Source organism: Chenopodium quinoa, unplaced genomic scaffold (genome assembly GCF_001683475.1).
Source record: "Chenopodium quinoa cultivar QQ74 unplaced genomic scaffold, ASM168347v1, whole genome shotgun sequence".
Classification (NCBI taxonomy): Eukaryota; Viridiplantae; Streptophyta; class Magnoliopsida; order Caryophyllales; family Amaranthaceae; genus Chenopodium; species Chenopodium quinoa.
This window is the reverse complement of record NW_018742817.1, coordinates 1,079,158-1,100,137: the sequence shown is the minus strand read 5'-3', so window position 1 is coordinate 1,100,137 and position 20,980 is coordinate 1,079,158. Positions and strand designations below refer to the sequence as shown.

The window sequence follows — 20,980 nt, the reverse complement described above, 5'->3', positions numbered from 1 at the left end:
AGGTCTAGTTTCAATAGGCAGGTTAATTTATAAATGGTTAAGTCGAAATTCGAGAGATGAGATTTAATACCGGTAAATTAATTGTGTGATTGTAATACGTAGCGAAAACCCTTTATGATCTGATTAATGTATGCATTGATAATTGATTATTATGTTTTACCCTCGAATATTATTTATTGGTGAACCTATGCCCTAGGCCTTTTATTCATTGTTTCTCCTCCTACTTTTATTCTTTCCCACTTTTACTCTTAATAGTTTAGTTTCCTTCAATTATTATATTTTGGTTACTTTATAATCTAGATTATATTAATTAATTAGGAATAGAAAGACTCGTTTCTCTGTGGATTCGACCCTACTTCCCTATCTACATTAGTTAGAGGATTTAGGAATTACTTTTGATTAGGGGATACGACTTTACCCTGTCAACTCCTTGAGAGGAACTGGACGATAACTGTTTTCCATGCTAGCAGATCTGTGAATATGGTTGTTGATAAGCTTGTAGCCATGGGAAGATCCAAGGTCTGAACTGGAGAAAAGAGAACTACTTCTACCCTTATGCTGAGCTGTTTGATACTTATGCTCATGAAATTCCAGATTACATGGATGCCGCTTGAAGCTAATGATGATGATATGTCCTGCAATATTTTGCTCTAAATGTGTTTACTTAGAATCACTTTTTGTGAAGTCTCTGCAAACTTCTATTAACTACTATACTAACTTTATTAGCTATGTTACTATGCTTTTGAATAGGCTAAGGCTGCTACACATGCACCCTCCTATTCTCATTTTGAACTTGTGGTTTAAAGCCACTATAATGTAATATATATTTCCCTATTCCGTAAAAAAAAATAACATAGTCATGATTTAAAAATTGCAATGGTTAAATCCTATGTCATAATAGAGTGTCGATAGAGAGTGTGAATACTTTGCTATATAAAGGATTCTAGGAAACAAGAGAAAGATAGGCTTGGAGAGAGTTTCATAGAATCATAGGAAACAACAATAGATAATAATACCATCCTTGAGCTGTAACGTGCTTTATTAGAGGTTTAGAAAATCCCCTTTGTAACTAGCCACTCCAAATACTGCTCCATTACATCCAAAAAAAAAAAAAAAAAAAAAAAAAAAAAAAAAAAAAATTTGAAATGGGCTTACTGTCACTGCTAAAAAAAAGGATTTCATTAGAACAAGGCCAGCCCCCTTCTCCATTTTCAAAATAGCACCAACAATTAACTTGCTCTCTGCCCCAAACCTCAGCCACCACCTTCCGCCGCTCCCATTTCCGTCCAACTACCGTCGCCCATCCGCCCACCCGCCCACCGCCGTCGCAATGCTCACTCTCGGTGGCAGAAATCGAACATGAATCATCAACCTTTATTCCCCATTTTCCCTAATTTCTCTCATTCATCAATTTTCTAATCCCAAAACCTCTGCAAAAACCTAGATTTTCTACTATGAGAGTAGCTACTTTGATTCAGCGTCCCTTTTTCGGGCATTTCGCATCTTTTAGCAAGCTGATTCAATCACGTCTATCCACTGAAAAGTCCGACCCATTGACCCAAATTATCTCAATTCTTGAGAATTCTAACCCCATTGAACAATTTCTTGATCCAGTTGCCGACATTCTCAATCATCGTATTGTGTCATCAATCATGACAAAACCCCCAAATTTTCAAGTGGGGTTTCGATTTTATATCTGGGCAATGAATCGGAGGTCGCTTCGAGCTAGGAGTTTGAATGATTTGGTCATTGATATGATTTTGAAGGAGAATAGTGGGTTTGATCTTTGTTGGGAAACCCTAGATGAGGTTAAGCAATGTGGGTTTGATGTCCCAGCTGAGGTGTTTTTCGTGTTGATGTCGGGTTATTGGAAGGCGGGCAATCCAGAAAAGGCGGTCGAATCGTTTGGTAAGATGAAGGATTATGATTGTAAACCTGATGTTCATACTTACAATGCGATTATTCATATTATGGTGCAAAAACAGGTGTTTTTGTTGGCATTATCTTTGTATCATCAAATGTTGAAGTTAGATTGTAGTCCTAATATAGCTACCTATAGCATTTTGATTGATTGTTACTGTAAACTTGGGAAGATCGAAGATGCCCTTAATATGTTTGATAAAATGATAGGGAGTGGGATATCTCCTGATACCATAATTTATACGATTGTACTTTCGGGTTTGTGTTTAGCTAATAGGACATATGATGCTCAAGTTTTGTTGAATAAAATGATAAGTAGTGGGTGCCTTCCTGATTCAATTACATATAATGCTATGCTTTCGGGGGTTTGCAAGACGGGTGGGATTGATGAAGTATTCGGGCTATTGAAGTCGTTTCAGGATCAAGGGTATACATTAGGGATTAAAAGTTATAGCTGTATTATTTACGCTTTGTTTAGAGTTGGGAGATTCGAGGAAGCTAACTCGTGGTTTCGGAAACTATGTGAGGAAAATATAACTCCTGATCTTAAAGTATACACTATTATGATTCAAGGTTTTACAGAGGCAGGAAAGATTAAGGATGCTTGGACAATGGTTCAAGAGATGACGGAAAGAGGTGTAGTTCCAGATACTCAATGTTATAATGCATTGATCAGAGGGTTCTGTGAAATGGGTCTCTTGGAGGATGCACAGTCCCTTAAGCATGAGATGTCAGAGAACAATTGCTTCCCTGACACATGTACTTATAACCACCTCATATATGGCGCTTGCAGAAATGGAAAGGTGGAGGAAGCTAAGCAAATCTTTGAAGAGATGGAGAAAGCTGGATGCTTTCCTTCTGTTATAACATTCAATACACTCATTGATGGGCTATGCAAGGCTGGAGAATTTGAGGAAGCACGTCTCTTGTTTTATAAGATGGAGATAGGTACAAATCCTTCTTTGTTTCTTCATCTTTCTCAATGCACTGACCGTGCACTGGACAGAGAAAGCCTACAGAACTTGATTGCTAGGTTATGCGATTCAGGGTTGTATCTAAAGGCATATAGAATTTTAATAAAGCTGACTGATAATTGTGTTTTACCTGATATTACTACTTATAATATCCTCATAAATGATCTGTGCAAGAATAAAAACATTAACGGAGCTTTCAAGCTTCTTAAAGAATTACAATTCAAGGGATTATCTCCTGATTGTGTAACTTATGGAACCCTTATTGATGGGCTTTATAAAGTTGATGAAGAAGAGGAAGCAATTCGTTTGCTAAATGATATGATGAAGAGTGGGTGTTTGCCCCAATCTGATGTCTATAAGACAATAATGACTTGGTTATCCCGCAAGAGGAAGGTTTCAATTTCCTTTTCTCTGTGGCTGGATTACCTTAGAAGCCTTAAAAATCGGGATGATGAAGCAATTAAACTGATTGAAGAACAATTTGAGAGAGGAGAATTGGAGGATGCAGTCCGAGGGTTGCTGGAAATGGATTTTAAGTTGAACAACTTTGACGTGGGACCATATACAACATGGTTAATAGGGCTATGTCGAGTTGATAGAGTAGATGACGCTATGAAGATTTTTAACGTTCTTCTAGAATTTGGTGTCACTGTGGCTTCATCGAGTTGTAGGAAGCTAATACAGACTCTCTGCTCACAATCAAAATTGGATCTGGCTGTAAATGTTTTCCTTCATACTCTAGAAAAAGGGACAATGGTGGAGCCATCAGTTTGCAATAGGTTACTTTGCGCTCTCCTGCGTTCTAAAGCCTTTGTGAATCGTGCTTTTGATATTCTAGGCAAAATGGATTCAATGGGTTATGACCTAGATACTCATCTTGAACAAAGAACAAAGTCACTCTGGCAGTATCATTTATACATGCAGGAATCAGCGGTGGCTGGCTAATTTGTTCCCCTTGGATTCACCCGAATGAAGGTTCGGTGTATCAACAGAAGCTTTGTGTTTTGAATTGGTAAGGTATTTTGATAAGTCCATACTTATTCATGCTTGATCTTTAAATTTGCTTTTGTCATACATTTAGAATAAAACTTCTAGTAATTACAATAAAACTTCTAGTAATCTTAAGTTAATACACACATTATAAGGGCTACTTTGGCTATTGCTTAGGGCACTACTTTGTTGTTGAGCAGGACTTCCAGTGAGAATCATATTACTTAAGAGCTTCTGCATAAGTGCAGGTGCTATATAAATTTTGTAGAAAAATTAGGTATCAATAAAAATTGTTCATGATGATAGATAAACTGGTGCTGGAAGTTTGCTGCATCTGATCAATTGATCAGTTATAAGTCTTGATATATAATTCAATTCCAAATTTGTTAACTGTCACAGGTGTGACTTTGGAAGAATAAGCTCCCAGCTCTGTTGTTGCATTGGGTAGATCAGACGTGGTCTTGATGAGGTATGCTATATGCTTAATACTTCCTCCGTTTTTAACAAGTGCTCCATTAGCACCTTTTGCAATATTCACTTGTCCTACTTTGACCCATGTTTGTAATTTATACATAAGAAAAAATATGTATAAATTTATTAGTGAATAAATTATTAATTTTCAATTGTTATAATTTATACTTAATGATAATTAAAGATATTATTGGTCAAAGATTTGCATTGGCATATGTGCCCAAGAGAAATAGAGCACTTTTCAAATAACGGAGGGAGTATTAGATAAGAAAGAGGTTAGTTTTTCAATATATTTAACATATACTTGTTAAAAAACGGAGGGAGTATTAGATAAGAAATGGAGCAGATATTATGTCTTGCACCTGAGATCATGTTGTGATCCTGGATGAACAGATAGTTTCAACTTTTAATATATTGAACATATACTTCAATGATTATGATATGACCATATTTTCAATTTTTATAATTATGAATTATATTTTTGATTCATTGCTGAAGTAATAACAAAAGTGTTCGTAATCTCTTAACTATTTGTTCATAATATATGAACCAAATGTACATAATATTGAATTATACTGAATTATACCAGTTACATATTCATAACTTTGTTAACTAAATGTTCATTGTTATATATTATTTGTCCATTCGGAACCATAAAGCATGTGTGGTCCCTGGTGCAACATATTATTTTTCACTAATGGGGTACTAAGTTGCTGAGGATGATTAGCTCTATGGTGCTTTGAGGCTGGGTAATAAAAGATATGCACCTTGGTAACTTGTTATGCTATGTTGCTACTGCCTTTATAATGTTTAGGAATTTCAGTGCTCTTTGTATGTAGGATTCTACACAATGCTATGGAGAAGTTTTGTGATTTTGCTGCTTATTTAGTAACATAAGATTCTCAATGAATATTTCTTTTAGATAGCCTTGCGAAGGCTTCACCTCTCACCTAATGCCTAGTTGGTAGGTTCCCTGTTGCTTTGATATCCATCATGCATTTTTACAACCCTCATCCATCTTCAATCTGTCTTCTTACAACTTAGGTTATTGTACGATAGGTGCATGCTTTAGAACCTTAAATGCAACTTTAGGCTTTAGATTATATTATGTCAGTACAGTTGGTTCCGGGATCAGTTTAGAAGTCCTTTTTAAAAGGCTGTTGTGTTTAGCTTTCAATGCTTCAATATTAGTCATATGATCTTACTGAATTCATAATTAGAGATTGAAAATGATGAAGGCATAAGTGCAACAAAGATGAGAATGTCTTCTTTGGCTGTTGTGAATTAGCTCCTGGAATTGAAAATTGTCAAAGTTGTGGGTGTAACCTTTTATTCTCATGAGAATTTGGTTTTTATACCGGTCCCTTTTAATTTGCATGTTGCTACATGTGCTGAGTGCTGCAGGTCTTCTGTTTTACATGGAAGATCAGGAGGTATGAAGTTTATCTAGGCAATTGATTGCCAAGAATGCCAACACAAAACCTTCTAATTTGAAAAAAGCCCTTACAGAAACTAAACCCTAAAACTTTATGAGTACAAAGAGGCTAAAGGAGAGAGTGTTAAAATGGCAGAGGTGAAGACAATTATTACTAAGCTTTTAAGGTAAAACCATAAGAACATGCATTTCAATCTCAGACCAGTTGTCACACACACACACACACACACACACACACACACACACACACACACACACACACACACACACATATATATATATATATAAGTAGTTTTGGAGTCAACTGACAATATTAAATTTAGTAATAATAGTGGCTTCAATGTCTCTGAAGGAATTAGCTGGCTCCAGCATCTTTTGCTATTTATATTTTGAACAGGAGATTGCACTGGAGTGCAGTGAGTCACATTAAAAAAAAAAAAAAAAAAAAAAAAAAAAAAAAAAAAAACTACGTAATAAAGAAGTGAGGACACTGAGCCTTCCTTTTTTTTTTTTTTTTAATTTCAAGATTAATATAAATAATTCCTTATATCTTTATCCCTGCATCTCTGAGAACTCATCTACAAAAGCTTTTCCTAATTCACATTAGCAGCCATTAATTTTGAAGTTGTTCTGTAATTAAATTACAGACTGAATTTATTTAAGGTTTTTCGAAAAAGAGTCAGTGTCTAAAATAATGGGGCCTCTACTACCTACCGTCCGCTAGAAGTTGGTTCTTCAAATGCTGGTGATGCTGCATACTGCAGGGACTTCTCCATTATCCACATCCATCTCAGGAGCTTCGTTACCCCCTTATTGTTAGTATAAACTATCAACAATTATTAATGTTTTCCACAGATTTTAGACACTATAGGTACTAGGTAGTAATAGTAGGTAAGCCATTTAAGTTACAAAGCTTGCAAATTCAGTATTGAACAGGAGGATACTGTACTGAGACCTTGAACCATCACTAATTTCAACTGCATTTGTTCTAGATTCTTGATGTGATGCATTTTTCTTTTTTTGTGCTTATGATCTTAGTAAAAAATCTGAGAATTTTACTGATGTATCATTTACGAGTTCTCGGCAATTTTGATGAGTTCGTCAAAGTATGTAAGAACTTAGAACATTAACCTTCACTTTGCATAACCAATTCAGTTGTTGCTATTGCTTAGGTTAACTGCGTGTCTGTGGCTCTGTGCATAAGGACTGAGCAAAAAGGTGAGTGGTAGGTGATATCCCGGGAATTAGAATTACTTCCCTAGAAACAAGCATGTAGAGCTGGGAGAAGAACCATATCAATCTTTTTCTTTCTTCTGCAAATGTCTGACTCTAAGTTTCACCCATCTAACTTAATGCAAATGTATATTGATTGTGGTGGTCCGGGGCAATTTAGTTTGTTTGAAATTTTGGTGTCTGGAAATAGGATCTCGATCATGAGGAAAGCCTTCCATTTCTGTTAAATGACTTGCCCTCTCCCGGCTCTTTCACTATTACATGTGTTTGTTCAACTGCTCTTTAGATGATGCATGATGTTATTTGGATAAGATTGGGTGGTGTACTAACTATTCAGTTGATTGAATACCAAAATGTTTTCTGCAAGTATAAAGTGAAAATTGAGGACACATCTGATGCATTAGGATGATACGCATTATCTGACCTCATGTCTACTGGTTTACTGGGAACAAACATTTTACTAATTAAGGTTGCATACATTTTTGACTTATGATTCCTCTCTGAATGTCTGATGTATGGGTGCTAACTGTTGAAGATATATGAAAAGTATTTATTTATCTCATCAGCACTTCTCAAAATGAGCAATAGAATCTTAATTTTCAAAGTGCATGGCTTTTTTTATGCTTCTAAATTATATCTTTGTCTTTGCTGCAGAATATTGTCATTAATAAAGTTCTTGGACCAGGATCTAGGGTCATGGACTCATGGTAGCAATGGAGAATGATCATAATTGAGCTCTGGTATTAATTCATTATGTAATTCTTTCATCGTATCTAGCATCTCTGAATCTTTAAATTTTATAAATTTATCTTCGGTCTTTGATATCTGTAATAGCTTTCGGTCACCATCCAAATTAACTACCTTGGTTTTCTTTAAACTCATGAGTTTTTTCTTAATAATATTTAGGAAATTGTCAAGTTGATGATGCTTAAAGCAGCTAGTCTTCTCTGTTGTTGATTGACAATTATTATGCGTGATCTGAGAGTAGGTTACTGATCCTTGCATTACACCTTGGTCCTGTTTGCAGACTATTCTATGACTCTATGTATTGCTGCTAAGATCATGATATCATGTGGCCTTTGAAGGGACATTACACCAGGTTGTCCAGTGTCTAGTCTACTACTCCTTAGGAAGAAGAGGGCATCTACTAGGGATATAAGTGTGATATGCTCCAAATTTGAGCTCCGTTGTTGAAAACTACTCATTTGAGGTACTAGTAATTATGTTTCTTCGAAGAGTTGTAGAGGCTTATAAGTTCATTTGTTCCGTTGCAATTGAACATGTTTATTTTGCTTTGTAGGGTGGTTCTATGCAATTGGAACTGCAGAGCATGGTGAAGTTTTCAAGTCATCTGAGCTTTGTATACCTGCTTTTAGGTGTGTTTCTGGTTAATATCTCAATCTTTTAGTTTCTGTTAGATACTTAGATTTGACAAAGGTTTTAAATAATTTCCTCTTGGTTATTAAAAAAAAAAAAAGGTTTAAAAGTAATGTTCTATTTCATCATTGTGCTGTTATAATTAGTTTCATGCTACCTTGCAATGTGAAATAAACTGTTTACAGGATGATAATGGTTTACTCAATGAGGTATTTATTTTTATTGGTTTATACTACGAGTGGGAGTTGTGTATTTTTTCTCCTTTTAGGCATTCAGCATATTTCGAAGGCCTCAATGAATTTTAACTGAACTCTTTGTTTCCAACCATTTTTGCATATTAAATTATCTTGTCACTTGTGAGAATGTGAGATTATGCAAATTGCAAATCTTATAGCTCTAGTTCACATTCAGGCACCTTTTGATCACATTGGTTGTCTTGCTGGTTTGAAAGAGTGCATTCACAAGGACAAGAAATTGAAGGTAACGGTCTAATGATAATTAGTTGTGTATTGGGAGTTTGGGATATACTTCTTTCATTGATAAGTTCTGCTTGGTTGCTTAGTTTGGCCATTCCTGCTTGATTGCAAGCATTAAGATTGGAGTATGGATTTTATCTTTATATAAGAAAAAAGGATTAGAATTGGGTTCCTGTTCATATCTTTTCATTGAGCCTTTACTCCCTAGCAAGTAAAATTTCATATTTCAGTGTTGGTAGTGATATTCGCTAATTCATCAGGGCAAAAATGCACAAGAGGTCTGCCCCTATCAAGGGAGGCTGGGAGCTGTACAAGCAGATCAGAGGTATATCTTCATTTTATATTGTTTATTTCTTCAAATGGAAGAGTGACAAAGCAATATCATTGCACTTGAGTCCGCTTCTGAAACTACTGAACCTGAACCTTTTGTAAAACAGGAAGCAGTGTTTGACTGAGCATTGCAGAAAGGCTAAGGTCTCAAGTGAGCTTTGTATCAAAACTTTGCTTGGTTCTTTTTGCTGATGAAGCTAGAAGAGCCAGCTGAAACACTTAACACAGGGTAGCTTCTTGGGAATGAAATGGGAAAATGACTTGATGTGCGACAGTTTTTTTTTTTTCTTGGAATAATTATCGAAATCACTTTTTTCTTATTTCTTAAATTTGAGCATAACTTTGATACAATTTGTAATGACGTGATGCGTCATTGATAGTCAACGTAATGAGATTAAGATTATGAAATAATTGCAGTGTTGCGGTTGCCTATTTTGCAGTCTGAACTTTTCTTTGTTTGTTGCTGTAGTCTCTTGCATTTGAAGTGATATTTCTTACTACCTCCGGTTCAAATTACTCGCAACTTTGAAATATTTTATATCTCACAAATAATACCCTAAAGTTGCGAGTAATTTGAACCGGGGGTAGTATTTTAATTTTGGAAGTTAGTTTTATCTGAAGTTTGTAATTTTAAGAGTCTTTTTGCTCTTTGAGTGTGATGGTGAGCACACTAGGGGTGGTTTTATATTCCTCGTTTTTGAAGAGGATAAGGAATGGAATGCAATGCTTGATTAGCTTCATCTAAAGCTTGGAAAATCCTTAAACTGTGTTTGGATAAAAAGGATAAAGGAAAAGAGGGGAGGGAGGAGAAGAGGAGGGGAGGGAAGAATGTTGAATTTTCCTTCCAAATCTCTCCATTGTTGGAGAGATCAATTTTCAACAATTTAATCTCTCCATTTCTCTCCCATCCAATTCCCTTCCTCATTTATTATCCAAATGAAAGATATTTCATCTTTCCATTTCCCTTCCCTTTTTTTCTCTCTATTTCCTTCCATCCAAACAAATCGTAAAGGAATTTGGGGCCATATTAAGAATTACCATAAGAAGATTATGAAGTTTCTTTGAGACTTTGAGAGCATTGAATAGTTGGCTGGAACTTTTTTTTTTTAATAAAATTTAACCAACAAAAGATGATGAAATAAAATAATACTTTCGTTAAGTTATGTGCATCGATTTGACATAAAATAGAGAGGAAAAAATATCTAATCGTTGCACATAATCTGTAATGGAGGTAGTAATTCTTCTATGTCATAAAATTGTTTCTACTACCTCTGATTACTTTTATACTCCCTTCGTTTTTAAATACTTGCTCTAATTCTATTTTTTGCACTATTTATTTATCCTACTTTGACTAATGTTTGTGATTTATACATAAGAAAAAATATAGTCTTGTGGGTATTTGTTGGAATCATCTCAATGAACAGATTATTAATTTTCAATTGTTAGAATTTATACTTATTAATAATTAAAGATATTAGTGATCAAATATTAGCATCGGCATGCGTGTCCAAGAGAAATGGAGTAATTATTTAAAAACGGAGGGAGTATGCTTTAAAGTACTCCCTCCGTCCCCGATTGATAGTCACTTTTGCTAACAAATCACGGGAATTAAGGTTAAATAAAGAAAGTACATTGAAAAAGTAAATTTACATTGGACATGTAAAAAATAGAGAGAGAAAGTAATTAAAGTACTTGGGAAAGTTAAATTTGCACAAATATTTTTGCAAATGTTAGAGAATTTTGGTAATAAAAATAATATTAATGGTATTTGAAAAAAAGCAAATGTGACTAACATTTCGAGTCACCAAAAATGGCAAAAGTGACTATCAATCGGGGACGGAGGGAGTATTATTTAAGAGAGATAAATAATACTCCGTATTTATTTAAGAGAGATAAAATATTTCAAAATTGCATATAAAAGTAATCGGTAATAGTGTTTGCTTTTTGAAGAGTTTTCGGTGCACACGTTTTCCTATGTTTTATACTTTTATATACTTCGGATTTATTTGTTTTATACTAATATCATAGATTCATACGGAGTAAATGATATTGACTTAGGGCGTGTTTAATTTTGATCTAATTTGACCAAACTTTACATTTAGGTTTACGATAATCTATAAAGGAAAAATATATCAAATAGGGCTTTATCGGATTCGTATTAACGTGTATTTTATTAATATGTAGGGCCTGTTCCGATTGACTGAACTCAGCTGAACTAAACTGAACTAAGTTGAACTGAACTTATTAATTAGTGATTTTTAACTACGGATTAGTGATCTTTGATTATTTATTGATTATTTATTACTATACATATGTGTATATACAAATGTACATATTATTATTATTATTATTAATAATATTATTATTATTATTAATTATTGATTATTATTATTATTATTATTATTATTATTTTAATTATTATTGTTATTATTATTATTATTATTATTATTATTTCAATTATTTATTGTTGTTGTTGTTGTCGTCGTCATCGTCGTTGTAATAAGAGCTGAAAAGAATGAAATTTGGCTTTATATCATTAGCAATATCATTAGACGTAAATTAAGAGCTGAACTGAACTGAACTGAACTGAACTGAATTTCAACGTAAGAGAACAGACCCGTAATTTTAATAATTTTTTTCACTACGAAAGTAAAGATATTTAGCGATAAAAAAAATGTACATATAAAGATGATCTAATTTGAACATATTATTTTAGATTTGATTTAATCTTAACTTATTATTTAAAATAAGTAATAAATAAGTTGATATAATGAAGGCCTTATTATCAAAACTTTTTTCATGTGGGATTGAGGCAAGGTATTCTGTAAGAGCAAAATCATCTACTCCGTATTATTTTACTTATCTATATAATTAGAGATATGACTATACGAGGGATTAATTGTGCATCGGTAAGTGTGAATGTTAAAGTGTTGCAATTAAAAGTCTAGGGTGGATATATACTACAACTGAACTATTTTTTCAGCCAATATCCCATACTACTTTACCCAACCCATCCAACAAAATCCCATCATCTGAATTGAGAATTTGAGATCTCTAAATTCTCCACTGTCATGTTTGTTAATGTAATAATGTGCCTTAGTGAAGAGTTGAAGCCTAAACCTTCAACTTCAAGTTATCAAGTATACAAAAGTGCCTCAAATTAAGAAAACCAAAATAGAGAATATAGCTCCTATTATGGTAGCTTTTAGCGGTTGAGTAGCGGGTAGCTGTTAAGGTAGCGAGTAACGATCAATTAGTAGTGGGTAGAGGTTAGCTGTCAAAGTAACGGTTGATAGTATGAGTGTTTGGCTAAAGTAGCGGTTGCAATACAAAAATATATCAAAATTCATATAAATATTGTTTTAAAGTTAATAAAAATTTGTCAAACGCTACCCGCTACTTCTAAACACTACTATTTTTAACGTTTGAGAAAAACTACCTAAATGCTACCTCTATCGCTAATCGCTACTATAATCGCTACCTAGCCAAACACTCTCAAATTTTTTCTAGCAGTGTTTTGACTAGTCAAAACGCTACCCGCTACCTCAAACGCTACCACCAAACAGGGCCTATTTGACTATTTGTCCCCTTGCTCAAGAAATTAGAAGAACAAACCTTATAAAACTCTCCAACCCCATCTCACCTTTTCATCTCCTCCCTTCCTTTCCTCCTCCTTTTCTTATTGAGTAACCCTCAAATCTCTCAAAATCCCCAAATCATTTTTCTCAATTTTAGGGTTCATCCTCAAAAACCCAATCAAATCATGGCGTCAAATTCATCAAAACCCTCCGACGAAGAACTAACCAATCAATTGCAACAACTCCGAACACAATTAAACAAAAAGCAAACATTCGAATCAGCAGTTTCATCAATCAAATCCCTCCTTCTTCAATCCTACTCCACCTCTTCTCCTTCAACCCAGAAACTCTTCTACGACGTCGTTTCACGCGTCGCAACCGTAATCCGCACTCGCTACACTTTCCCGGCTTACCTCCTCGCCGGCGTCGACCTCCTCGAGACCGCCGACCGCCTCACCGTCAACCCCGCTGAGAAAACCCACCTCAATTCCTGCATCACCCACTTCCGACAAACCCTAAATCAAGAAGACCCTGAAAATGGAGGTGAGAGAATTTCGCAATCGAATCGTAGAGGTGGGTACCTCTTTGAAGGTCATTTGACGGTTGATCAGGAGCCTGCGCAACCCAATTGGCTTGTGCAACAGAATCTGTTAACTGCGCTCGCTGCGCAGTCGCAAACCGCCGGTGAAAATGGTGATAGTAGCAATGATGAAGTCGTGGGGAGTTTAATGAGGGGATTGGTCGAAAGTTTAGATGTGTCAATGCTTGATAATCTGGAAGATTTGCTCCCACCAATGGAGGGAACGACTGGAAGGGTTGCGCCGCCTGCGAGTAAAGAGGTGGTGGAGAAGTTGCCGGTGATTAAACTCGAAAGCGAGGAGATGGTGAAGGAGAAGATTGGTGAAGAGGGGGCAGAGTGTTGTATATGTAAAGAGAAATTGGGAGTGGGAGATGAAATGCAAGAAATGCCGTGTAAACATTTGTTTCATCCGCCGTGTTTGAAGCCGTGGTTGGATGAGCATAACTCGTGCCCGATTTGTCGGCACGAGTTGCCGACGGATGATCACAAGTATGAGAGTTGGAAGGAGAGGGAAAAGGAGCTTGAGGAGGAGAGGCGTGGTGCTGCTAATGCTGTTCGAGGGGGCGAGTTTATGTATATTTAGATGATGTTTTTGATTATTGTGTCATTGTATCATTTTTGTTATTGACATTATTTGATGTTGAGTCAATTTATTTGTCTTCCTATATGAATTGTTATAACTGCAGTTGAATTCAGGTTGAGATTACATGTAATGTACCATAATGTATCACACATTTTCTAATACATACGAAGTATGTCATTTAAACTTGCTTACAAGTAGTATGATTTTTAAGCTTTCTAAAACACTACTCCAATTTTGTTAATTCCTAGTTTGATATCTGCAAGTGTAAGCAAAATACAGGAAATGAAAAACCAACTCAAAATGAAGTGCAAGTAGCTTAAGTTATAACCCATCTCAGTTCGATTAAATCAGAAAATACATTTTCCATCTCTCCTGTTAACGACAATGTCGGGGCGTTTGGATTGTGGAAACGGGAGTTTGGGGATTAAAAAGGTGGGAATGAGATTGAGAATTAATTGATGGGAATACATGAAAATATGGCAATATCTTGTTTGGATAGCGGGTGAGAATATATAGGAAATAAATAACAATTTTACAAAAATACCCTTACCAAGATTATTATTTCATTTTTTCATTAATGGCAAAAATGTCATTTTTCCCTATTTTCCTTCTTATCCATTTATTACCTACCCTCCATGATCCTTGGGTAATAAAATGGTGGGAATTCACCAATAAATAATCTCATTCTCAAACCCTTTTTTAATCTCATTTCCACCAAACAAACAAGACTTATTTTTTAAATTGGGATTAAAATTCTCAATTTCACCCTCAATTTCCACTTACCAAACACCCCCTGCAAGACAGCAACAAGCCTCTCATCAAAAAGCATTTGAAATTTTGTCAGCTGAAAGTGATGCAGGTTCCCTCTACACTTCTACGGCTAGGACTGTCCAAATTTGAAATTTTGTCAGCTGAAAGTGATGCAGGTTCCCTCTACACTTCTACGGCTAGGACTGTCCAAGCCGTACCCGTCCCCGAAACGTTTCCGGCACGGGAGATGGCAACCAGTAGACGAATCCGTGCAACATTGGCTTAATTCCCTGTCTACAGTATCATTGTTACATGAGTATAGGAGACACTTTAGTCCATGTTTTAAATATTTAATTGTATTGACCGAGCACGGGATTAGCACCTGCTTCCTGCTGCATATGATTTATGGGGATACTCTTGGGCTGGGCCTCTAGTTGGCTAATTACGGGATGATTTCTGGATTAGCTTGATGCTCAAAGGTAATAAGAGGAAATAGGGAAAGATTAGACCGAATCAAACGCAGCCTGCCGTGAATTTGCCTGGGTTGACGATTTTTTGGGCCTCAATTTGGGCTCGGGCCAACCTAACCTGAATTAAAAATTTGGGTTTTGAACATTCTAAAATTTAATTATTAAATTTTTTGGGCTCATGCTGGCCCAAAGCTTTAGTCAAAATAGGCTAACTTTTTTCCAAGGCAAAACGACCCAACTCATCAATGAGTAGGGATTAGGGAAGGAAATGGAGGGGAAAGTAAAGGGACTAAAACACACTAGTAAGCTTGAAAGGCTTAAGACCCACGGTTTCATTCAGATTGTCCACTACAACCACCATGATTTGGGAAGGGAGCAACTTCAAAATTGGGAGCCCTTCTTCCCCAAATTCATCATCCTTTCTACTTTTTTCTTCATTTTTTAAAATATTGTGGCTAGTGTTGTTTGCGGTGCAATTTGGTGCAGTTTAGATGCTAAATCAAAACCGCAAAATTGCGATTTGCACTTTTTTCAAACCGCACCAAATCGTACTTATAACTAAACTGCTTCAAACCGCACCGCAAAATGTGGTTTGGTGAGGTGCGGTTGCGATTTAGCAACATGTTTTAAAAAAAATTATATATATTATTTAGAAAGAGAATTAAAATTTAATTTTGTTGTTATTAATATATAATTTAAATATTAAACTCTTTTTTTAACTTTTAATTAGCTAATAGTAAAAAATTACATCGTATTTTAGGCTACTTCATATACTTTATAATGGAAATGATATAAAATTGGTATAACGGTTTGCGATTTGACGGTCCAAACCCGTTTGTGGTGCGGTTTGGTCTAAAATGTTTTGGAAGCCGCACCAAACCGCAAAAGTGCAGTTCGATCATTTTTGGAAACCGCATCGCAATTTTCAAACCCGCAAACCGCACCAAGTCGTAAAATTGCATTTTGGTGCGGTCCAGACCGTACTTTGACAACCCTACTCGTGGCACTTCCCTTAACAACTTGATCTTCAGGCAAATTTTCCCATTACAACAAGATTTTTTTTTTCCTCTTATAGCCAAGGGAGAATCACCTACCCGTCGTTTTGACTCCTCACAAGTATCATCAATATTTACGCAAACCTTATAAACGTCAAATTTATGAATCAAATATGACAATTGGGGGACCATCCTACCTATAAACCTTTCCATTTCCTTAAAAAAACTGAATTAATTTTCATTGAAATCCTATTGACTTTTCATCACTTATAGATAGATGTCGAGCCTCCAAAATAGGGTTTTGGGGTGAAGATATGATGAAGGATATGAGGGGTTGTGGTGAAAAGAGGGACTAATTCATGCACATAGGATGGACCATTATAACTAATAGGCATATAATTAGTAAGATCTAAATCACATACTAGCTTCATAATGAATTAACAAATGCAAGGAAAGACACAAAATTTACAACCATCTTAACTCAAATTAGTTGTCACTAACAATGGCGCCAAAATTTTTAACAGACGTTCAAACGCCTATGAAAAATACAAATCCTAATAACCTAACCTCTTTGACTAAGTAGATCTAGATATGGTGAGTAGGGTCAAAGTTTCGAGGAGTGAGCCTTTTGGGCTAGCATGGTCTCCAATACTTAAGGGATAACAAAACGAGAGAAGGATAGCTAAGATCAAACACTAAGGGGGTGTTTGGTAAGTGGGAATTGAGGTGGGATTGGGAGTTTTAATCCCAATTGAAAAAATAATCTTTGTTTGTTTGGTGGGAATGTGAAGAAAAAAGGGTTAGGAAATGGGATTGTTTACGGGTGAATTCCCACCATTTTATTACCTATGGAGGGTAGCTAATAAATGGATGGGAATGGGAATAGGGAGAAAATGATATTTTTTCCATTAATGAAAATAATGAAATAGTAATCTTAGTAAGGCTATTTTTTGTAAAATTGTTATTTATTCCCTTGTATTCCCACCCACTTTTTCCATTAATAAAAATAATGAAATAATGTGCTACCCCTTGTGCCTTCTTAGATCCGCTAATGATCTAATCCCTAATCCTATGAGATTACTCACATTATTTAATATAACTAAACATAAAATTTACACTTAACAAAGCACAAATACATAAGTTAGTAAAATTTAAAAGAACAATCAACCTTAGATGAAGAACATGAAGAACATTACAAAAAGTGTCAAAGAACATCAATCTAGGAGCAAACTTGAACAAAAATGAATTAAAGTATGAGAGAATTAAAGCAAGTAAAAATGCTATAATTTCTTTTCTACTTCTTTGAATTGAGCCTGAGACCAGTTATTGTGGAAAGCATTTGAGACAAGCTATCAACTTTAACTTTAATCTTAATATATTGAGTAAATTCAAAGAGATGGTTGTTTGAAGTCGGCCTTTGAATAAAACCCTTCTTATTGTTGGAATTAATTCCTACAATATACTTAATCTTCATATCAAATTAATCGGTAAAACATAATTGTGGAAGCGTACCTAATTCCATGTCAATTGATCGAACCCCTTCTTGATTATGCGTCTTATAGTAGGTACACACTCTAGGTTTTTCTCTATTGATGGGATATAACTAAGAGTCTATTGTATGTACTACTAGGGACCATAACCTTACATGTCTATTTATATATAGACCCTCTTTCCCTAATCTGCTCATTATGCATTAGAAAAGGTCCAACGGTCTCTACACATAAAGCTAAACCTATACTCTATAAAAAGACGTAACAAGCCGAATAATAATTACTTAAATGGATCACTTGAATTTTGGGCTAAACTACATGATAGCGTGTAAAGACAATCATCACCGTATAGTCCACATACATTATTATTGTATTTAGGTCCATAAATTTCTTACAATCTCCCACTTGGACCAAATACAATTACATGTTTATGATTCTTGATGATTGCATTATACTTTTAAACTTTATGAGCTCATAATACTATCATTTCCAAACGTCTTTAAACAATTCGGTCCATCAATTATATTGACATAGAGTCAAAGCAATCCAAGCATACAATTAACGTAACTAGACCCATCAATGGCCACAATGTTAACACAATCAATGACATGAATCAAGCATAGGTGTGTAGCATGGAAATAACATATATGTGATCTAAAATGTCTATTTCCAACTGCTGCACTTTAAACTTTAGCAAAATCACGTACGATATGATCTAATAGAAGAGTAAACCAAACTGAATATTTTATTTCTGCAGAAATACTTAAAACCACAATATTCAAAACGTGTTTATGTCATACAAGCAATAAGATAACAAACTCCCACTGAAACTATATATCCTTAGGTGGCATGACACCCATACGAGCAGTGTGCTCATGAAATACTTTGGGTATAAACCCTTACTAAGCGGATCTGCAATCATGGAGTTTGTGCTAATATGCTCTAAGGACAATTGTTTACTCTCCACTCTTTCCTTCACAGCTCTAAACTTGACATCAATATGCTTTGATTTTGGCAAGCCTTTGTTATTGTTAGCATACAATACTGCTGACCAGTTATCACATAGCAATTTGAGTGGTCTATCAATACCATTCACTATGTGACAAAATTCCTTAACCATTATGCATGGTTGGATGCCTTATAACAAGCTATGAATTCTGCTTCCATGGTGGAAGTAGCTGCAAGAGTTTGTTTGACACTTTTTCAAGAGACAACTCCTTTAACTATGACAAAGATGTAGCCAGATGTGGATTTCAGGCTATCTTGACATCCAGCAAAGTCAGAATCAGTGTATCCAACAATCTCAAGTTGATCTGACCTTCTGTAAGTGAGCATGTAATCCTTTGTTCTCTACAAATACCATATAAAACTCTTTACTGCTTTCAATGATCAAATCCTGGATTACTTAGGTATCTGCCCAACATTTCAACAATGTATGCAATATCTGGACGGGTACAAACTTAAGCATATGTACATAAGGCTCCCTACAGCTGATGCATAAGGGATCTTCTTCATTTCTTTATTCTCAAAGTCATTCTTTGGGCATTGAGTGAGACTGAACTTGTCTCCCTTAGCTACAGGGGTATCACCTGGTTTACAGTCTTGCATGCCAAAACTTTTCAAAAAAATTTTGATATAGCCCTTTTGTGACAATACAAAAGTGCCTAGATGACGATCTCGATGAATTTGTATCCCTAACACAAAAGAGGCGTCCCTAGGATCTTTCATCTCAAAGTGATTTGATAGAAATCTCTTGGTTTCGTGCAAATAGCCTATATCGTTGCTGGCAAGCAATATGTCATCAACATATAAAACCAGGAAAACATGCTTACTCCCATTGAACTTATGGTACACACAATCATCAACTGCATTTGTCATACATCATACAAGAGTTGTGTTGGCAACTTTCCCTAAATCGGGGTTCTCTAGCTTGCAGAAGTCTATCATAGCGGAATTAGAGGCAGTTACAAGCGTAGCAGTCTTCGGGAGGCATTCTCTAGCTTGCAGGAGGTCGTCAAAAATACAAAAATGCAGTAATGCAACAGCAGCAAATCGGTTATAAAGAGACGTGTGCTTGACGGTGCAAGATACACGTTTCTTAACTCTTTTATCTGTTTAACTAACGCTAGTTTGCAGGTATCAGTGTTACAAGAATGGTTTAGGATCGCAGAACGTTCTGAATCATTCTATGTCCCTATCGATACTTTGACTTTTGTTTTCGAAACTTGCGTTTCTCCAAACTCAGTCAAAGTGGGGGCTTCTGTAGACACCCATTTGTGTCTCCCCTAAACCAAACCCGGTGATGAGTACTTTTCACGCCGAATTGTAATCGAATGAAGTGAAAGTGTGGAAAGTTTAGTGTTGCGGATAGTTTTAATTTCTTTTCTTTTCTCTCTGTTTTTGAAAACCTATTTTAAGAAAACAGCCAATTCAGTTTGGTTGGTTCATATCAAGGGTCCAATAATAGTGTAGTTGGATGGGGCTTGAAAAGAGCTTTCCAACGATATATTATAAGTCCAATTCCGATGAATAATGAGGAAGTTATGGCCAAATTACTAAACAGGGCCCGGTTTGAGCCTTATATGCGGCCCAATGATCTAGATGAGGGCCTAATATGAATTTATCATTCCTAATTCAATTAGGAATGGTTTTAGTGTTCTACATTCTTCTAGAAGGTTCTTTTCATTCCTAATTCAATTAGCATTGATAAATTGACTTTTGTTGACTTTTTAGAGTTTTAATCAGAATAAAAGAGTGTTTTTGAGGAAAATACGATTTTATCCTCCTGTACGGTTAAATTTTATCTGAATTTAGAAAACGCGTAAAAAAACTGATTAGCGCCTAACGCCAGCATTTGCGCCTGGCGCTAAGCTTGGCGACTGGCGCTAAGATTGGCGCATGGCGCTAGCGTTAGCGTCTGGCGCTAACTTCGTTTTTTCACGTCAGAATTCTAGTTTATTTTTCTATCTTTTTGGCTGATTTTCTCTATAAATAGCCTCCTAAAAACTCCGTTTTGAATCATCTACAATCTACAATCATCAAATCTCTAATTCTCTTCTCTTTCTAAGCTAAAGCTTTCTTTTTCTCTCTTTTCTAAACCAACCTTCATACAAAATTCCGCATTCACAAGATCAAGAAACACCAAGCATTGTTCGAAGTTGCCTTCGCCCTAGACGTGAAAGGTTTTAATTTCTGAGTGTTTGGTCCCAAATCTTTATTTCAATTATTTAATTTAATTGTTGTTTATTATTTTCCTTGAAGTTACTAACGTGTGTATTTTGTTATTAGAAAGAGGTACGAGGCATCCAAGTAAGTGTTTTAATTGTTT

At 35.4% G+C, this 20,980-nt stretch overlaps 3 protein-coding genes across 5 annotated transcripts; 2 read left to right on the top strand and 1 right to left on the bottom strand.

The window, feature by feature from the left end:
• The first annotated feature begins 1,211 nt into the window (after positions 1-1,211).
• On the top strand, positions 1,212-9,638 carry LOC110725930 (pentatricopeptide repeat-containing protein At1g79540-like). Of its 3 annotated transcripts, none has more exons than XM_021905397.1 (8): positions 1,212-3,906; positions 4,284-4,353; positions 7,678-7,763; positions 8,051-8,233; positions 8,324-8,399; positions 8,812-8,880; positions 9,137-9,201; positions 9,314-9,638. In XM_021905397.1, exon 1 carries the CDS (start codon positions 1,455-1,457, stop codon positions 3,837-3,839), a length of 2,385 nt encoding a protein of 794 aa, XP_021761089.1. In that variant the 5' UTR covers positions 1,212-1,454; the 3' UTR covers positions 3,840-3,906; positions 4,284-4,353; positions 7,678-7,763; positions 8,051-8,233; positions 8,324-8,399; positions 8,812-8,880; positions 9,137-9,201; positions 9,314-9,638. The 3 variants fall into 3 exon arrangements, with proteins under 3 accessions (XP_021761089.1, XP_021761090.1, XP_021761091.1); XM_021905398.1 differs by having other exon boundaries at positions 1,212-3,911; XM_021905399.1 differs by lacking the exon at positions 8,812-8,880.
• A 3,183-nt stretch (positions 9,639-12,821) lies between these two features.
• LOC110725928 (E3 ubiquitin-protein ligase AIP2-like) lies at positions 12,822-14,141 on the top strand. Its single transcript, XM_021905396.1, has one exon. The coding sequence runs from the start codon at positions 12,970-12,972 to the stop codon at positions 13,945-13,947; it is 978 nt and encodes a 325-aa protein (XP_021761088.1). The 5' UTR covers positions 12,822-12,969; the 3' UTR covers positions 13,948-14,141.
• Positions 14,142-18,855: 4,714 nt separating this feature from the next.
• On the bottom strand, positions 18,856-19,530 carry LOC110725988 (uncharacterized mitochondrial protein AtMg00810-like). The gene is made up of 2 exons (XM_021905464.1): positions 19,141-19,530; positions 18,856-19,002 (listed from the first exon to the last, which is right to left on the bottom strand). The coding sequence occupies exons 1-2, from the start codon at positions 19,528-19,530 to the stop codon at positions 18,856-18,858; spliced, it is 537 nt and encodes a 178-aa protein (XP_021761156.1).
• Positions 19,531-20,980: the final 1,450 nt, after the last annotated feature.